At 36.7% G+C, this 17,472-nt stretch overlaps 1 protein-coding gene across 3 annotated transcripts in view; it reads right to left on the bottom strand.

Annotated features, from left to right (window-relative positions):
- stau1 (staufen double-stranded RNA binding protein 1) overlaps positions 1–17,472 on the bottom strand; it is a 159,006-nt gene that overhangs the window by 128,005 nt on the left and 13,529 nt on the right. For 2 of the 3 annotated variants that reach the window (XM_039734931.1, XM_039734929.1), the window contains exons 2-3: positions 4,271–4,552; positions 3,372–3,493 (exon numbers count right to left, since the gene is read on the bottom strand). In XM_039734931.1, the coding sequence (XP_039590865.1) occupies positions 3,372–3,493; positions 4,271–4,481 (333 nt within the window). In that variant the 5' untranslated portion in view covers positions 4,482–4,552. Of the gene's footprint in view, positions 1–3,371; positions 3,494–4,270; positions 4,553–6,177; positions 6,197–17,472 lie in introns of those variants that run through there. The other variant, XM_039734930.1, reaches the window with a different exon arrangement.

The raw sequence follows: 17,472 nt of genomic DNA, 5'->3' as shown, positions 1-17,472 counted from the left end.
ACTTCTCGGGGCAGATGAAGGGCAGGTGTCCTAGGACTGTGCTTCTCTGTCATTCTTACCTTTGCCTGGTGTGTATTAATAAAAGATTTTTTACTAACTTTAATTATATCTCTCTGTCTTCAGTCACAAGAAACGACACTAGAGAAAAAGTGTCCACAGTTTTAACTAACTTCTATTATTGATGCTTGTTTTTTAATATCCTCTGCACTGTTTTAAGTTTTGCAGGACACCCACCTCTACCACTTTCCTTGAAATTCAACTGTACTCTGTGCTTTATAATGATCAAAGTGTCCATTTCCCAAGTGCTTGCATTTCACCTGCAAAATGGTAAAATGTCTAGCTGGTGCACCAAATGTATAAAAAAAAACAACTGTATAAATATACACTGCTCAAAAAAAAATAATAAGGGAACACTTAATCATCACAGTCTAACACAAAGTCAGTTAAGCTTCAGGGATCTCAATCTTTCCAATTAAGAAGAATAAGTGATTGTGAATCAACTTTACCTGCTTTGGTACAAATGAAAGTGACAACAGGTACACCTGAAAGGCAACAGGAAGACAACCTACAAAAGGGAAATGGATTTGCAGGTGGTGGCCATATACAATTGCTCTCTCTTTCCTGACAGAGTCTTCTCTTGTTTTGCTAGTGTCCTTGTCACTACTGGTAGCATCAGGCGGTACCTGCAGCCGATTCAAGGTGCACAGATAGTCCAGCTCCTCCAGGATGATACATCCATATCTGCTGTCGCAAAAAGATTTGCTGTGTCTCCCAGTACAATCTTAAGAGCATGGAGGAGATACCAGTAAACAGGCCATTACATGAGGTTAGCGGGACAGGGCCACAGAAGGGTGTCAACCCAGCAGCAGGGCCTGTATTTGCTCTTTTCTGTGAAGAGGAACAGGAGGAGCACTACCAGAGCCCTACAAAATGACCTCCAATTGGCTAATGGTGTGCATGTTTCTGACCAAACCGTCAGAAACAGACATCTTGAGGGTGGCATGGGGGCTTGACGTCCTCAAGCAGAACCTGTGCTCACAGCTCATCACCATGCAGATCAATTGGCAATTGCCAGGGGATACCACAATTGGCAGTTCCATATTGGTGCCCCATTCTCTTCAAAGATGAGAGCAGGTTCACACTGAGCACGTGTCAAATGTGAAAGAGTCTGGAGACTCCATCGTGAACGTTATGCAACCTGCATAATCATCCAGCATGACCGGTTTAGTGATGGGTCAGTGATGGTCTGGAGAGGCATATCCTTGGAGGGTCGCACAGAACTCCACAAGTTAGGTAATAGTACCCTGACTGGTGTTAGGTAATGGGATGAAATCCTCAGAGTCATTGTCAGACCTTACACTGGTGCAGTGGGCCTTGGATTCCTCCTGGTGCAGGGCAATTTCGGCCTCTTGTGACCAGAGTGTGTAGGCAGTTCCTAGATGGCAAAGGCATTGATGCCACTGACTGGCCCACATGTTCCTCAGACCTGAATCCAACTGAGAGCCTCTGGGACATTATGTATTGGTGCATCAGATGCTCCCAAGTAGTGGCGCAGACTTTCCAGGAAAAAATTATCAAAACATATAAGTGCATGTATATTTACATTTAAGCAGTATTTAATTGCAAGTATCAATTAATTGATTTTGTGAGAATATATAATCTTTTTTTGTTAGAGAAATGAGGAAAATTATTTTTTTTTATTTTTATTAAGCTTTCCTTTAGATACGTACATTACAGAAGAAATTAAACAATATGGAAGCTTGTTATTATAAGAATTTTATTTTATACAATATGTATTATGGATATATTTTGTACATATTTTATTAGTTGAAGTATGTATTTTAAGGACATTTTACTTATTTTAGCATTTTTATGGTCACTGAACAATAAGCCTACATAATTTAATTTTTTTACTTAATAAAAAATGAACAGTTAACACCTGAGGCTTTTATTATAAAAATATCAAAATTATCACTTCTATGATGAGTATCAGCCTTAAAAAAACAGACCTGATCAGAACATCCCAAATACTGGGGAAGTATCTTCTTCCAAAAAAGAAAACTTACAGTTAAGGAACTTCTATGGAACATAAAGACCTTGAGACACAGTTTTGACTCTGCTGAGAAGGATGCCTTTGTTGAACGACTTTGTGATATGCTTGATTTGTGAGTATTGCTTAGTATAACTGTGAAGCGTTGTGGCATGCAATTTTACGGTTCAAGCATCATGGGATCAGTTGGCCAGACCACATTTCACTTCTGGTTACCCAAGACACACATATATTTAACAGAATAAATTTCAATATAGTTACTGAAAAGAAACATAATATATAGCTACATTAGTTGTTACATTAAAGACAGAACAAGTTGCAAGCAGAGTCACCTATGCATTAAGAAGGCATGATATGTCTCATGTTCTATTTAACTCTTTTTCTGATTCTTCAGGACAACTAAAGATAAAGATTTGGCCAGAAATAAATGTTTTCTGAAGTTATATTGCAAGGCTGATGATCTGCCAGCAGTTACAGGGAATAGTAATGAGGTAATAAAAGATTTGAAAATTCAAGAAACTCCTAAGCTTAGTATGTATTGCAGGCAGGTTAATAGAAGAAAATATTAAAGAAAAGCAACACCTTTCAAATGCAGATCTATTACTGAACAATTAACATAGGTTGAAATGGGATGTGAAATACACAGTTCCTGTGATTATTAGAGAGCCTGACAAATGTTAAGGGCCATCTCCGATTATAATTAATAAGAGAAAAATAAAAAGTTTGAAATCAAGTAAATTAAAGTGACCTCCTTAAATTAAAAAGCATAAGGGATTATGCATTATTAACTAGTCAATAATTAAAACATGTAGTTTTAGACATTAAAGAAATGGTGGCAATAACACTCCACATTCTGAATTCAAAATTAAAGAAGAAAACTTCTAACTGGTGTCACTCACATGCTCTTGGAACGCAGTCAAAGGGTTCAAATCAGAGTACTGACATGCAGGAACAGGGGTTGGTGCGGAGTATTAATGCCTGTTCTCCTCTTTCTATAAAACTTCAGAGGAAAAGACCAGCTAAAGCTGTCACTTCCACCTGTTCCTGACCTCACTTCTGGCCCCCACTGATGACATCACTGCTGGCACCCACAGATGACCTCAAACCACTTCCTTTCCAGCAAACACACCCTTCCTGCTTTCCCCGCTATAAATGCCTGCTGTTAACCCTTTCAGTCAGTCCCAGTTTTTCAGAACTCAGATCAGTTTTGATAGACTACACATTTTCTGCACAATATACGGGGGTGGATCTCCAACTCTTTTCGACTTGTCCGGTTTCTTACACTGGAAATCAAAATAAAGTAAGAAGCAAACTGTTTTACCTTGGAGTGAGCTGGTCCTTGTTCACTTAAAAGTTTATATACAGGCTGGACTTTATTGAACCTGGCTAACTCATTCACAAGACACATTGGGGTTTTCTCTTTGGGGTTTGCCATGTGGGGAACTGTGGAAACAGAAACTCAGTCTGTTTAAAATTATAAAAGACCTTGAAGCAAATTAAAAATAAAACCTTACTTTTAAATTAAAAGACATTTTCATTTATGAAAAATAAATGTAAAATATAATAATAAATGCTCCTTTGTTTCATGAGTAATGAATTCTAAAAACATCTGAATCCTGTGCCATCAAGTAACATATACTGTTAATTTGATTACTCTACTCAGATTTAGGGCTATGTAAATTGCAGCAAACATCTACCCTTAACCTAACAGAATGCAAAGGCTTTGTTAACTGCACCAGATATTAAGGTCTGTGTTGCTGCTACCAGAAACACTAGTAATGTAATGTATTGTAAATATTAATTTCAGTTCAGAATATATAATTATTTTAAATCAATTTTCACAATTAATAAGATGCAACATGAATTAACTTCAAAAGTTTTGTTTACTAGGTGTAAGAGACCTACTTAATTTCCCAATAAGGATATGACTTAACTTTAACAACAGTCAATTACAAAAGGGAATAGTAATTTTTGATTAACAGCAAAATCAAGTTATAATATTTAGTATGTAGTCAAACATAAAAGAGGCCTTGCTATCCGAATACATACCAATTAAATAACTCCAACCACTCATTTTTAACCCAGCTGATTTGATTTGTTATTGCAGCATCCGTGATTTCACCCTATATTTTTTATTACCTTTTAACTTTTGATGAACATTGTGAATTACTAAATTACTAACCAAGTGGCTGCCTAGTCCACTTTACTAGTAGCACATACCTACAGCTGTACTAATGGGGGTAGCAGAAGACGATGGTAAGGATGAGCTTTTAACTGGATGTCCAGCATTCTCAGATGGCAGACACCCTGGTACAGAAGGAATACTCATCATAGGCTGAGGAATAAGAGGCTTCATTGGTTGCGAGTTATTTTGCAGAGGGTTGCCTGTGGAGAGAGTAAGAGCTGTACTCTGGACCTGAATTTGGGACATCTTTGCTTCCAAGACAAAACTTTTGATGACAGAACTGCAGCAAAAGTTTAAGTTAATCACCAAAGCTCTTTCTGAAAGAAAAGGGGAGAAATGAAAAATAAATGGCATTATTATTAGAAATGTTAAAAATCAAATATTCAATACTTTTGCCTGTATATTACAGAGTGCTTTGAAAGTAAATGAATTCTTCATTTTTCAGATGCAGGCTTTAGCTATGTGGTTGTATTAATAACAACATTTAAAATGGAACTTAATGATACAATACTGAGTACTGTATACTTTTTTTTCTGATATATTCACTTATAAACTTTACTTTTTACTTTCCAGTGTATCAGTTATTTAGAAACTGATAATTTCCATATTTTGACAATCCCTCCTGGGTTCAGCACCATACGCTTCAAATTTCTGGTTGATGACCATATGAACTTCAAATGTTCTCCCTGTGTCTGTATGGGTTTTCCTCCAATTGATCTAATTTTATTGTCACATGTCAAAAACACGTCAGGTCAACTGGCAATTTCAAACTTTCTCTGTTTAGTGTTAATGTAGGTGTGTATTATGGATAGACAAAACTGCTATTAAATGTTTTGAAAATTATTCAAAATATATTTAGTTGGAATCTCACCAATGCTACATTTATTTCTTACTTACAGGTAAAATTTCGTTACAACAAATATCTTTACAACGAAATTTTCATTACAACTATGGTCCCAACAGCTTCCCCATATGACACGTCTATAGAAATCTCGTTACTACGAAGTACATTCAGTAGATACTTTCATTACAACGAAATGCCTGAATGAATCATCCGCAGAGCAGTTAGTTCTGTGGACACAGCTCAGTTGTGCACAACGATCCCCAAACAGAAACACTGTAATTTTTTTTTCTTTCTTCAAACTTTCCTGGTACTGTTTTTTTTTTTTTGCCTTTTTTATTTACTGCGGTTTTCAGTGATACCTTTTTCTTATTGCTCGTCAACATTTGAAAAACATCCATTGGAATTTAACTCATTGTCACCCTCCTATAGAAACGGCAGACACGAAAAAATGATAACAGTTCATATTAGAAAAAAAAAACTTTTAATTTTTTGCAGCTCTCGATTGCAGCAAAAAGAAAACAAGATGTTGCCAGTGAATTCGGAATTTCGCCATCAACAATGTCAACTTTCTTGAAAGACAGAGCAAAAAAAGCAGAAAAATCTCAGGTTGCAAACGTATGTGAACTGCTGCATTTGAAGACGTCGAAAAAGCAGTCTTTATGTGGTTCAGTGATGCTCGTTCAAGAAACATTTCTATTAATGCGGCACACATTCAAGAAAATATGAGGTTTGTAAACTCTCTTGGGACCGCCCCCAACTAGACAGCACGCCAAAGAGCGTCCAAAAGTGCGATCTCTGCGTCTATATGGGGCAACAGCAGGATCATAGCTATGCTGCATCTCTCCGCCAAAGTAAACAGAAAAGACCTCGATGGGTGATGCAAGGTTAGGAGCACATACATTGTAAATGCATATAATAGGATTACTTGGTCACTGACCTGGCCATGACCCTGCCTGACAGCTGTGTCTGTGTATAGCAGAGTGGCAGATCACACTACAATAAGTAACCATTCTGTTCCTGTTTCAAGCTGAATAAAGCTGGTTTTGCTAAAGTACTGAGACTCAGCCTCGTGTTTTTGGGTGTAAAACAGGGACTTACAGCGCGACTTTGATCTTTTAGGATTTGCTTCTGTTGCCCCTGCAACGGACAAACAATCTCCCACAGACACTGCAATCGCACTTCGGGATGCACTTCAGCGTGTCGTTCCCATTTGGTCGGGATTGGCGGGGATACCAAAAGTGTTCAGAAACCTCACAATATAAAGAAGAAAAATGTTGTAAATGTAGGAAAGACTGTTCTTGCAGCACAGAGAAAAAAAAGAAAGAGACAAATGTATGGGACATTGGGTATAAATTTATGGTACTTGTAAAAGTTAGCTTTTTTCAGTTTTATTCTCTCAATGACGATCACGCTCTAACACCCTTTATCTACCCAGCCTCTCCTGATCTGACTCTAAGTAACAGCACCAGCGTAAATTCACACCCAATCTGACACTGTTCGTTTTCAAATAATATTGCATTAGTGCAATGATGTTTTCTGATTGGTACTATTCAAGTCATAAAATAATTTCTTCAAAATATCATATATACCTACGTCTGTGGTTTATTTTTTTTTGGACATCATACACCATAAGGTGCTTACTAATTCTGCGTGAGCAGGAACACTGAATAAAACTGAATAAAAAAAAATAAAGTGACGGTGAGATACGAAGAAGGAAGATTCGCCAGCGTTTGTGTCAGCTTTTATCCCTCCAGATCAGAGAATGTCCAGTTCCATTGCCTCAAAACACTACTCACATCTACAGTTATTCCCAGTTTCAAATAAAAACTAACAGCATAAGATCCCCAGGGTGGTAGTATGCATTGTGATCGTCAGTGAGAGAATAAAAGTAAAAAAAAAAAAGGTAACTTTTACAAGTACAGTACTTTAAATGTAAACTGTTCCAGACGCAAACCAAATGTATGTGTGTTCTGTATGATATTAACAATAAGAGCAGCTCACTACTGAAAACAGTAAATATAGGAGGCAGTGTGGATCAAACCGGTGGCCTCTTGATTACAAGTCAGCAAATCTTACCACTACGCCACAGAAGCTGTTGTATCGTGCTTGAACCTTTTGTGAAAGTGCTTATTTGATCTTTGGACATCAGGCTTCACACATTCTATAGTTTATGCCTACATTTTGTAACATTTATTACTAAAATATGAAAAAGTTTCTGTTTTAACAATGTGTTAACACAGATTACTGTAGAAACAGAACACACATGAAATGCATGTGTTCCAAATAACAATCTATTATTTCCACTCCAGCAGTTCACTCATTCCCAGATAATCAAACAAGGCACAAGCTGGGAGAATAGTGAACGTTCTGCGATGGTGGGGGATGGAATAGCAGGCTGCTTGCTGCTTGTCTTAATTGGTACATTTACAGGACAAAAGACGCTGACGGAGAGGTGCGAACAGATTTAAGGTGAGCAGGATTTACGAGTTTTCTCATAGGCTCTGGTAATTCTAGTGTTAAAGAGAAACCTTAGGTACAGTAAGTGAAACCACGCAAACATTGACCCAAATTAGGCTTATTTTAAAACCTACATATATATGTTTGGTATCATTCTTTTTATTTATTAATGTGATGTTGTTAGATTTTCAGATTCTTATTCTGTTTTTAAATTATAAACTAAAAAATATCAAGAACTCACGTCCTGTGAGATGAGAATTTGTGCCAAGAGACTTAACCACGCCCGAGGCCAGAAATAAAAGACAAAGAGTAGGACAGCTGCTGTACAGGCTTTTAAATGTTCAAGGTGCTGCAGTGATGCAGATGACATGGCACAGCAGCAGCAAGCCAGCAGCTGAAAGAGCAAAGAGTAGGTTAAAAAAAAAACAAAAAAAAAAAAACTTATTTGTTTCCTATTGTATCACTGTTTAAGAAGGGGTTTCAGAGGAGTAACTGTGACTCCTTGGGGTGCATTGAGCCCCCCTCTTCACAACACAAGCAGCAGAGATGCGGCTGGTGCGTAGCTCAGGCCAGGGAGGTTGGCGAGAGAAGCAAACCCCCTAGTACCTTATAAACAGATGTAAGTATTTGAGGTATTCTGATAAAGGCTACACATTAATAATACAAAATGGGAAGACAAAACACCTACAGTATATTAAAAACATGCATGACAAAAATAAACAAAAATCCCTTCTCTAGTCTATAAATTCACATTCCTGTTTAGAAAACTAGGGGGCTTTGCCCCCTGCTCGCTTCGCTCGCCAACCCCCATTTTTGTTTTCCGTATACACACTTTTTGTTTGAATTGTTGCTATTTCATTAGTTTCACTTTTATTTCAGAACTTCTGTAAAAACAATATTTGGAATCTTCTGAGTCCCAATGTGCTGAATCTTTTTAATGAGGTCAGTGAGACATGTGTTTAACCATAATTTAGGATAGGTTTCTCTGTTTGTAATTTCAGCACAGACAAAACGATCTACATCATCAGCAGTTAATAATTTTTTTTGTAAAGTAACCAATAGATGCATGTGAGGTAAACTCCGTTTTTGAAATTCTCTTGACTTAAACTTCAAAGCCTTACAATATTTACATACTTCTGACATATCTCCTATGTCCATATATTCGATCTCTATTCGCCTTTTCGTTATTCCTCCAAGTAATAATTTCTCTTTCTTTGTACTAATGCGATGTTTACTTTCTTTGTTTTGACACTGTCATTTTTGTCTGCTTTCATATTCTGTATCTTGCTCTGCATGTGTTTCTACGAGTCTTTTGAATTCCAGTTTTCATTATCTCTAACCTGTTCTGCATGTGTTTGTCCCCTTGCTTTTTAACCTCTTTATGACGTTTTACTTTGTTTTCTGTTTTCTGTCCTTGCTTTATCCTGCTGGTGATTACTTTCCCTTTTTCGAGTAAAAATTTCCGTTTGTTTGCACTACTGTGATCTTTACTTTCTTTTTTTTTATATAACTAAACTTTCTCCACATGTGTGTCACGCCAATCTTTTTTTTTTTTCTGAGCCTTTCGAATTCCACTGCTTTCATAATCTCTAGCCTGCTCTTCATGTGTATAGCGTCAATGTCTGGATTGCACATGCTTTTTTTTCAATTCCACTTGTTCCGGGCTGATAATTACTTTCCTTATTTTCTGAATTTGCACCTAGATTATTAATTTTCTTTTTTGTCTCTCCAACACTTTTGAGTCTGTTTCTATCTGCGCTGCTTTCTTCTTCGTTTAGTTGTCTATGTTTCATTTATAATGTATTGTCCTTATACACTTTACATGAGCTGTGAGCTCTGGATCTGTGTGTGCTCAAAGCCAAAACAAGACTGAGTGTGTTCCTGCCCGTGCTGTTATTTGGTTGTAAGTAGGGCGTGTCTTGCAAGAATCTCATGTTCTATGTCATCGCGAGTCGGTCCTGGGTCAATCTCTTGGCACAAAGTCTCATGTTTAAGGTCCCACAAGACGCTCCGTGGCCAATCTGTTTAGTCTTGCAGGTCTTTTAAGTGTCTCCTGTGATCTTAACGTGAAGATCACGTATTGTCTCCTAGTCATTCCCTCCCACAGGATTTTTTTTTATAATAGAGAGATTTAACATGCCGATGTGTTCCTGATAAAGATGAAAGCACAGCTGGTTTACAAGTCATCGTATGGATACAGCTTGCATTTGTATGTAAGCTTTTACCACTTTAATTAAGCCATGTATACTTAAATTTCGAAACCCTTCTCCTTTATGATGACCACCTTTGCTCATCTGATATGGTTGTTGTCACAATATTTTATATAAAATGCAAACCAGACCAAATGGTTTGCTCACTCATCAACAACAACATTTCCCATTTAGTTTTCTGCTAAGAAAGGATATTTCAAAAAGTAATGGCACAGGGGGGCGATCCTTCAACCATCTCAGTGATTCTGTTTTTTTTTCTGAACTGCTGCTATTATATTTTTCACTTGGGTGTTATATAATTGCATTGAGTAAATACAACTAGAATTTTTTTATTTTGTGTGTGTCTCCATTTCAGGCGGTGAATATTTTGAAGGGGTGTGATTCTTTTATAAACCCACTGTATACCATATTTATAAAGAAACAAGTTGAACTTGAAAAATACCACAATGATCCTTTAATAAGTTGTGTTTTGTGCTGAAGTCATAAGTACAGTTTCCTTTTGATGGTTCTTCCACAAAGGTTATATCCATGTTAGTAATGCTACAAAGTAGAGCAGTGCATCTGCCCTTCTTTCTCAGCTAAACCTGCGTGCTGGTCCCATGCAGTCTTTTGGAGATTTTGCTTTGCCTTCCTGCACAGTATACTGGCTATTTTATCTGTATGTTTCTTGGTCTTCCAGATCTTGCCTTGACCACCACAGTTCCAATTAACTATTATTTTTCAATTACATTTTGGACTGTGGAAATTGCTAGACAGAAGTGCTTTGATATCTCTGAAAAGCATTCCCATGCTTCATAGGTATTAATAAATTTAATATTCAGATCCTCTGTCACTTCCTTAGAACAGCTCATGGTTGATCAGGGCTGCACAATGTTTGACAAATCAAAAAATGTATTAACCTCTGGAACGGTCATCAGATGACAGTTCCTAATAATGGTTCTTGACGAGACTAAAACTATGAGCTAAGCCAGACAAGACTAACAAATTAATGATTTCTGAGAGCATACAACTGAAATGGTGTCCAAATTTTGCAAATGCCACAATTACTTTTTTCATTTATTATACATTAATAGTACTGTACATTAACATTTCCATAACAATGCATATTTGTTTTAGGCCATTATTTACTTCATATGTCAACAAAATATGTAATGCAGCATATAGGGGTGTAGAAACTTTTAGCATGAAAGTGCATAAGGTGAACACTGGTAAACAATAGTAAAAGAGAGAAAACAGGATTACAGTCAAGCAAGTCATTGGATTTAATAAAGCAAGTCATAGTTGAGAAGACTTGAGCAAAAAATGTACTTACAATTTTACCACCAAATTTCAAAAGGTTATGAAAGTAGGGGTGGGTAGTATGGTCGCAAATCTATATCACAATATAATACAAAATTGTCACAGCTGCGGTATAATCAACAAGTATATATATATATATTTCAGACTGAATCCAGTTTAGTTGCTTCTGCTGGCCCAATTTCACAGGTTTACAGCGGGTAGTTCTATTGTGAAATTTCTTTTCATAAAACCATTTTAAACAACTAAAGTAGTAGTAGTATTAATAATAACAATAATAATAATGAATTTCATTTATATAACACCTTTTCCATGCTCAAAGCACTTCACAGAATTTCCGAATGAATAGCGGTGAAAAAAAGAAGAAAAAACAAATAAACAACATTGGCTACAAAATATCAGCATAAAACACATGATAAAGATAAATAAGGGAAATACCAAGCTTTGAATTAGAATAACAGAATAAAGCCAGAATAAAATGCAAAAATAAAAATACTACAAGAAAACCCTAAATAAACTAAATAATTTGTAACACAAACGTAAATCATTCTGAGCACCTGGATAGAAAGGGTAAACTGAAAGGAGTGCTGGACTGTGAGAATAACTGAAATGCCTTCCTGAACAAAAGAGTTTTAAGTTGTTTTTTAAAAGAATGAATTAATTTAATTTATATTCAAAATATATTGTGCAAACTAAAACTAAACAAGAAATAAACACATTGTAAATGACATTCAGGCCCATTCTCAGACCCATCTAAGGGCACACTCAGCATTCCAGCTAAGACGCTACACTAACAATAAAGCCTACACTGGAGTAATATACTGTAAGAGAGACCAAAGTGCCAAAATCAGAATTAAACAACTAATATGAAAACACAAGTTGCCTATTTTGGCTTTGGATGCATTGCTGAAGGATGATTTAATTCAAACATTCAATTTGAATTATAAGCATCTTTCAATGCTTGAAACTGCATTAAATTGCATTAAAACTAAAATATTGTCCCCTACTATCTATGACTTGAATAATGACACTCTTCACATTCATTTATGTCACACTTGGATGATCGCTATAATTGGTAGCTCGGGAGAAGGAAAAACTCGGACATCATGCGTTGACCACATAGTAACATTGTATTCTTTTCATGCTTCCAAGTACAAAGTAAACAGGAATCATGAGTAAACTTTGAAAAACATTTTTATTCTTCAGTTTCATTACATTTTGTAATTATATTAGGTCATTTAGCTTATTTCAGGGATGTGACAATCCGGGTCAGCTGCAGCTGTCTTGTCCCTCTTAAACCAGGAACAGTCAATTGTTATGTAGCGTGATGAGCAGGGCAAAAAGGACACATATCACAGCAAGAGTATGGTGCAAAGTGCAATAGTGCTTTTATTCCACAAATAGGGCTTCAATACTTCACATACAAAACAAACACTGTGCACTTTCCATTAAATATTAATAAATAATCCAAAACAAAAGCAGGTGTCCTTATAGAGGAATAAAAGACAAATAAATAAGCAATAAAACTTCTTTCATAAAACTAAGGCTAAAAGAAAGCTCGGGTCCATAAAAACAAATCAAGATCAGAGTTCACTTGGCCACTAAGGCTCAGGTATCCTCATGGCCACAGGCACTCTCCTCAATCGGTGTTCCAACATCTCCTTACTTGCCTCCATTGGCACTCTAGCAATCACAAGCTCAATGGACTCCTGGACAACTTCCCCCATGGGCAACAAGCACTCACCCAATTCAGCAATCCAGCGCCCTTATATATGCCTCCATCAGGCATCTAGTGTTCACTTTGTCTCTCTCATAGTGCCTTCCACCCAGATCTGCTCCACTCCAGCAATCACTCAATGGAGCAGTATCTTGCCAACCAGCACTACTGAGCTCTAAAAAATCATCAGCTCCTTTTTGTTTCTTCTTGACCTTCTTCTTCATTTATCTTTTTTGTCTCTTCTTTCTCCCTGTTCTCTCTCCCATGCCTGCTAAGGCTCCTCTTTATACCAGTAGGTATTAGATGCGCTGATTACAGACATACCAATAACTGATAATGAAGCAGTCAACCAAACCACACACATCTGCACATGAGTACACTACCAGCTGATCACTCCATCAACGTCTGAAGCCCAAACATCCCACATACATTTGCACTCCTCCAAAGTCCAATCACCCTTTATTTATATAGTTAAAACCACAAATTGTCACCGACTCTAACATGCTTTACCACAAGGGACCTACATTAAACTTACAGATTTAATTACAGTATATCCGAGAGGCACTTATTGGGAAGGGGCCTGAGCTTGAAACATTGTTTGTGCTTCACCTGGCTATGGTGAGAGAACCACAGAAATCTAGAATGAAATTTCAAAGTTTAATACCAGACTTGAGCAGCCAATGCACAAGAACAGCCAAGACCACCCTGGGCAGACATTCAAAATAAGCAATGGAAAAAATCTTAAGTGATTCGTCAATAAACAACATTCTATGGTTTTATTTTCAAAAAGGATTTCTCACTTCTCTGAGAAGTGACAAGTAAGTTGTTGTCAAGGAAATGCAAATATCTAAAACATTTTTCACTCATTTTCTGCTCTCAAAAAGATGTTTGATGTAGTTTTTGTTAACCAGTGCATTTCAGCTTCAGGTATCTGAGTTATATACAAGCCCAAACAAAACCCGTAGCTTGTTGTCACTAGTGTCAGACTACATGCGCAACCAGGAATTTGGGTGCAGTGTGTGATGCTGCATCAGATGCTGTGCACTCACAATTATATGCAATATGTCGCTATGTCACTTGTGAACAGTTTGAAATAGGACAATGGATCATCTGTATCTGAAAAACCTCCCTTGTGCCCTGCAGACATGGTTTTAATATGAGAGGTCCCAAAATCCCCTAATAAACAGATAGGCCCACTTGAAAACCTGAAAATCAAAACTGGGTGAAGATCTCTAAAAAAAACAGAACTTGAATTTTAATGTCAAGTAACATAGTTGCAAGGAATTTCTCTTGGTGTTGCATCCATAAACTAACAAGGTAGAAAGAATTGAATACACATTATACAAGAAATTACACCATCACAACATTGTACACAGTAAACAAAGATATATAAAATAATATAGTAAAGTAGAAATTTACTCATACCCAAAAATATATTGGATAAATCCTATATAAAATAAAACATTTACAGTATATTGCATTGAGGAGAACAGAAATCAGGAAAAACCAAGATGAATCAAAGACTGTATGTATTTAACCATAATAACTGCTGCAGGAAAGGGTTTCTATGTCTACTTCTTGTACTGGGGACTGGTAACATTTCCTTGGTGGTAATAACCGAGAGAGATGGTTTCCAGTGTGAGTATAGTATTTTCTTAGATTTCCAGCATGTTTCCTGGCATATGATATGTACAGTACCTCAGTGGAGTCCAATTTCAGGCCTACAGTCTTTTCTGCTGTCCAAATAACATGCCACAGTTTATGTTTTATGTGAGCACATACTTTGTTATACTAGACTGTTATGGAGAAAGTGAGTGTGCTTTCAGTGACACCACTATTTATATTTAAAAATGTAATTTCAAGAAAGTAACATAGTTTAAAATCAAATAAAACTTGCAGAACTTATACAACAATTAACTTCAAAACCTAACAGACCATGAATTTAGCCCCCACCTGAGAAGCCAAAAATATATAAGAAAAAAGGAAAGGAAAAACATCCTCCCCCACCCTCCAATTGAATGCTTGTTCTAATTTTTTTTAACTCCATCTTGCCATGTTTAAAAAAAAGCAAGCTATTGATATAGAAAATTAGTTACCTACTCAGATATAAAAAGTATGTTGGGATTCTTCCAGTTAAGCAAGATAAGTCTAAATGCAAGTAGTGTGGCATAGGCTATTAAAATAAATTTGTCCTTCTCCACTTTAAGCCCATTTTAGGAGTGCTTATGACACCAAGGCTGTCTAATAAGGATTTAAAGATTTTTCTCCAAAATTATGTTAATTTGGTGTACTCCCAAAACATGTGGCCTAGCGAGGCAGGGGCTAGACTGCAATTCTCACAGGTTGGATCTTGCCCGGAATACATTTTGGGCAATTTTAATCAAGTAGTGTGATCAATGAATTTTTTTTTTTTTAAATGCTTTGCACATACAGAACTATCACTGTATTCTATGTAGGGCTGACTTCCACTTCTTTCTCTAAGATGTTGGTGTGAAAAGGACTTTTCAATTAATCCTAGGATTGTTGATGAGGAGTTTATTTGATATATTGTTGAGATGTTGTCCGAGTCTTCAAAACTGATCAGTATTATTTCTGGAATAGAAATGGATCGGAGGTGTGAAAAATTGGGACAGGTTTCTTTTAATAAAATTTCAATTTGAAAAGAGTGAAAAAATTGTGTTGCTAGGAAGTTAAATTTGAAGTTTAATTGTTCAAAAGATGCAAATATGTTATGTATACAGGTGCCGGTCATAAAATTAGAATATCATGACAAAGTTGATTTATTTCAGTAATTCCATTCAAAAAGTGAAACTTGTGTATTAGATTAATTCATTACACACAGACTGATATATTTCAAATGCTTATTTCTTTTAATTTTGATGATTATAACTGACAACTAATGAAAGTCCCAAATTCAGTATCTCGGAAAATTAGAATATCAATTAAGACCAATGCAAAAAAATGATTTTTAGAAGTGTTGGTCAACTGAAAGGTATGAACATGAAACGTATGAGCATGTATAGCACTCAATATTTAGTTGGGGCTCCTTTGGCCTGGATTACTGCAGCAATGCGGCGTGGCATGGAGTCGATCAGTCTGTGACACTGCTCAGGTGTTATGAGAGTCCATGTTGCTCTGATAGTGGCCTTCAGCTATTCTGAATTGTTGAGTCTGGCGTATTGCATCTTCCTCTTCACAATACTCCATAGATTTTCTATGGGGTTAAGGTCAGGCGAGTTTGCTGGCCAATCAAGAGCAGGGATACCATGGTCCTTAAACTAGGTACTGGTAGTTTTGGCACTTTGTGCAGGTGCCAGGTCCTGTTGGAAAATGAAATCTGCATCTCCATAAAGTTCGTCAGCAGCAGGAAGCATGAAGTGCTCTAAAACTTCCTGGTAGACGGCTGCGTTGACCTTGGACCTCAGAAAACACAATGGACCAACACCAGCTGATGACATGGCACCCCAAACCATCACTGACTGTGGAAACATTACACTGGACCTCAAGCAACGTGGATTATGTGCCTCTCCTCTCTTCCTCCAGACTCTGGGACCTTAATTTCCAAAGGAAATGCAAAATTTACTTTCATCAGAGAACATAACCTTGGACGACTCAGCAGCAGTTTTGTCTTTAGCCCAGGTGAGACGCTTCTGACGCTGTCTCTTGTTCAAAAGTGGCTTGACACAAGAAATACGACAGTTGAAACCCATGTCTTGCATACGTCTATGCGTGGTGGTTCTTGAAGCACTGACTCCAGCTGCAGTCCACTCTTTGTGAATCTCCCCTACAGTTTTGAATGGGTTTTGTTTCACAATCCTCTCCCTATTGCTTGTACACTTTTTTCTACCACATCACAGAGCTCTGTGAACAGCCAGCCTCTTTAGCAATGACCTTTTGTGTCTTGCCCTCCTTGTGCAAGGTGTCAATGGTCGTCTTTTGAACAACTGTCAAGTCAGCAGTCTTCGCCATGATTGTGTAGCCTACAGAACTAGACTGAGAGACCATTTAAAAGCTTTTGCAGGTGTTTTGAGTTAATTAGCCGATTAGAGTGTGGCACCAGGTGTCTTCAATATTGAACCTTTTCACAATATTCTATTTTTCCGAGATACTGAATTTGGGACTTTCATTAGTTGTCAGTTATAATCATCAACATTAAAAGAAATACACATTTGAAATACATCAGTCTGTGTGTAATGAATGAATCTAATATACAAGTTTCACTTTTTTAATGGAATTACTGAAATAAATCAACTTTGTCATGATATTCTAATTTTATGACCGGCACCTGTATATATAGATCTCTACATGTCTTAATCCCAAACATTTTCCAAAGATTAAATACTGTTTATGTTTGATTAGACTGGAAAAGGTAATTATCATGAAAAAGAACAACAGATTAATGCTTCACTGCCTTAAACAACATCCATATTCTGAATGACTGAATTATTGGTATATTGACAAAGGTTAGTATGTACTGGGGCACAATAAATGGAGTATAAAGAAGAACAGCAAGAATGTATTTACCATTCCTGACAAGTCTGGAGTAAATTCATTAATTTGTGCCAATTTCCAGGTCTTTATAGTTTGTATATTTTCTGTCCAGAAATAAAATGCAAAGTTGGGTAGTGCCATGCCACCTTCTGTTTTGGGTATTTGTAGAGTCGCCTTTACAATGTATAGACATCTCGAATTCCAGACAAATGAAGTTATAAT

The sequence above is a fragment of the Polypterus senegalus genome, chromosome 14, assembly GCF_016835505.1.
Source record: "Polypterus senegalus isolate Bchr_013 chromosome 14, ASM1683550v1, whole genome shotgun sequence".
NCBI lineage: Eukaryota > Metazoa > Chordata > Cladistia > Polypteriformes > Polypteridae > Polypterus > Polypterus senegalus.
This window is presented reverse-complemented; position numbering and strand designations above follow the sequence as displayed.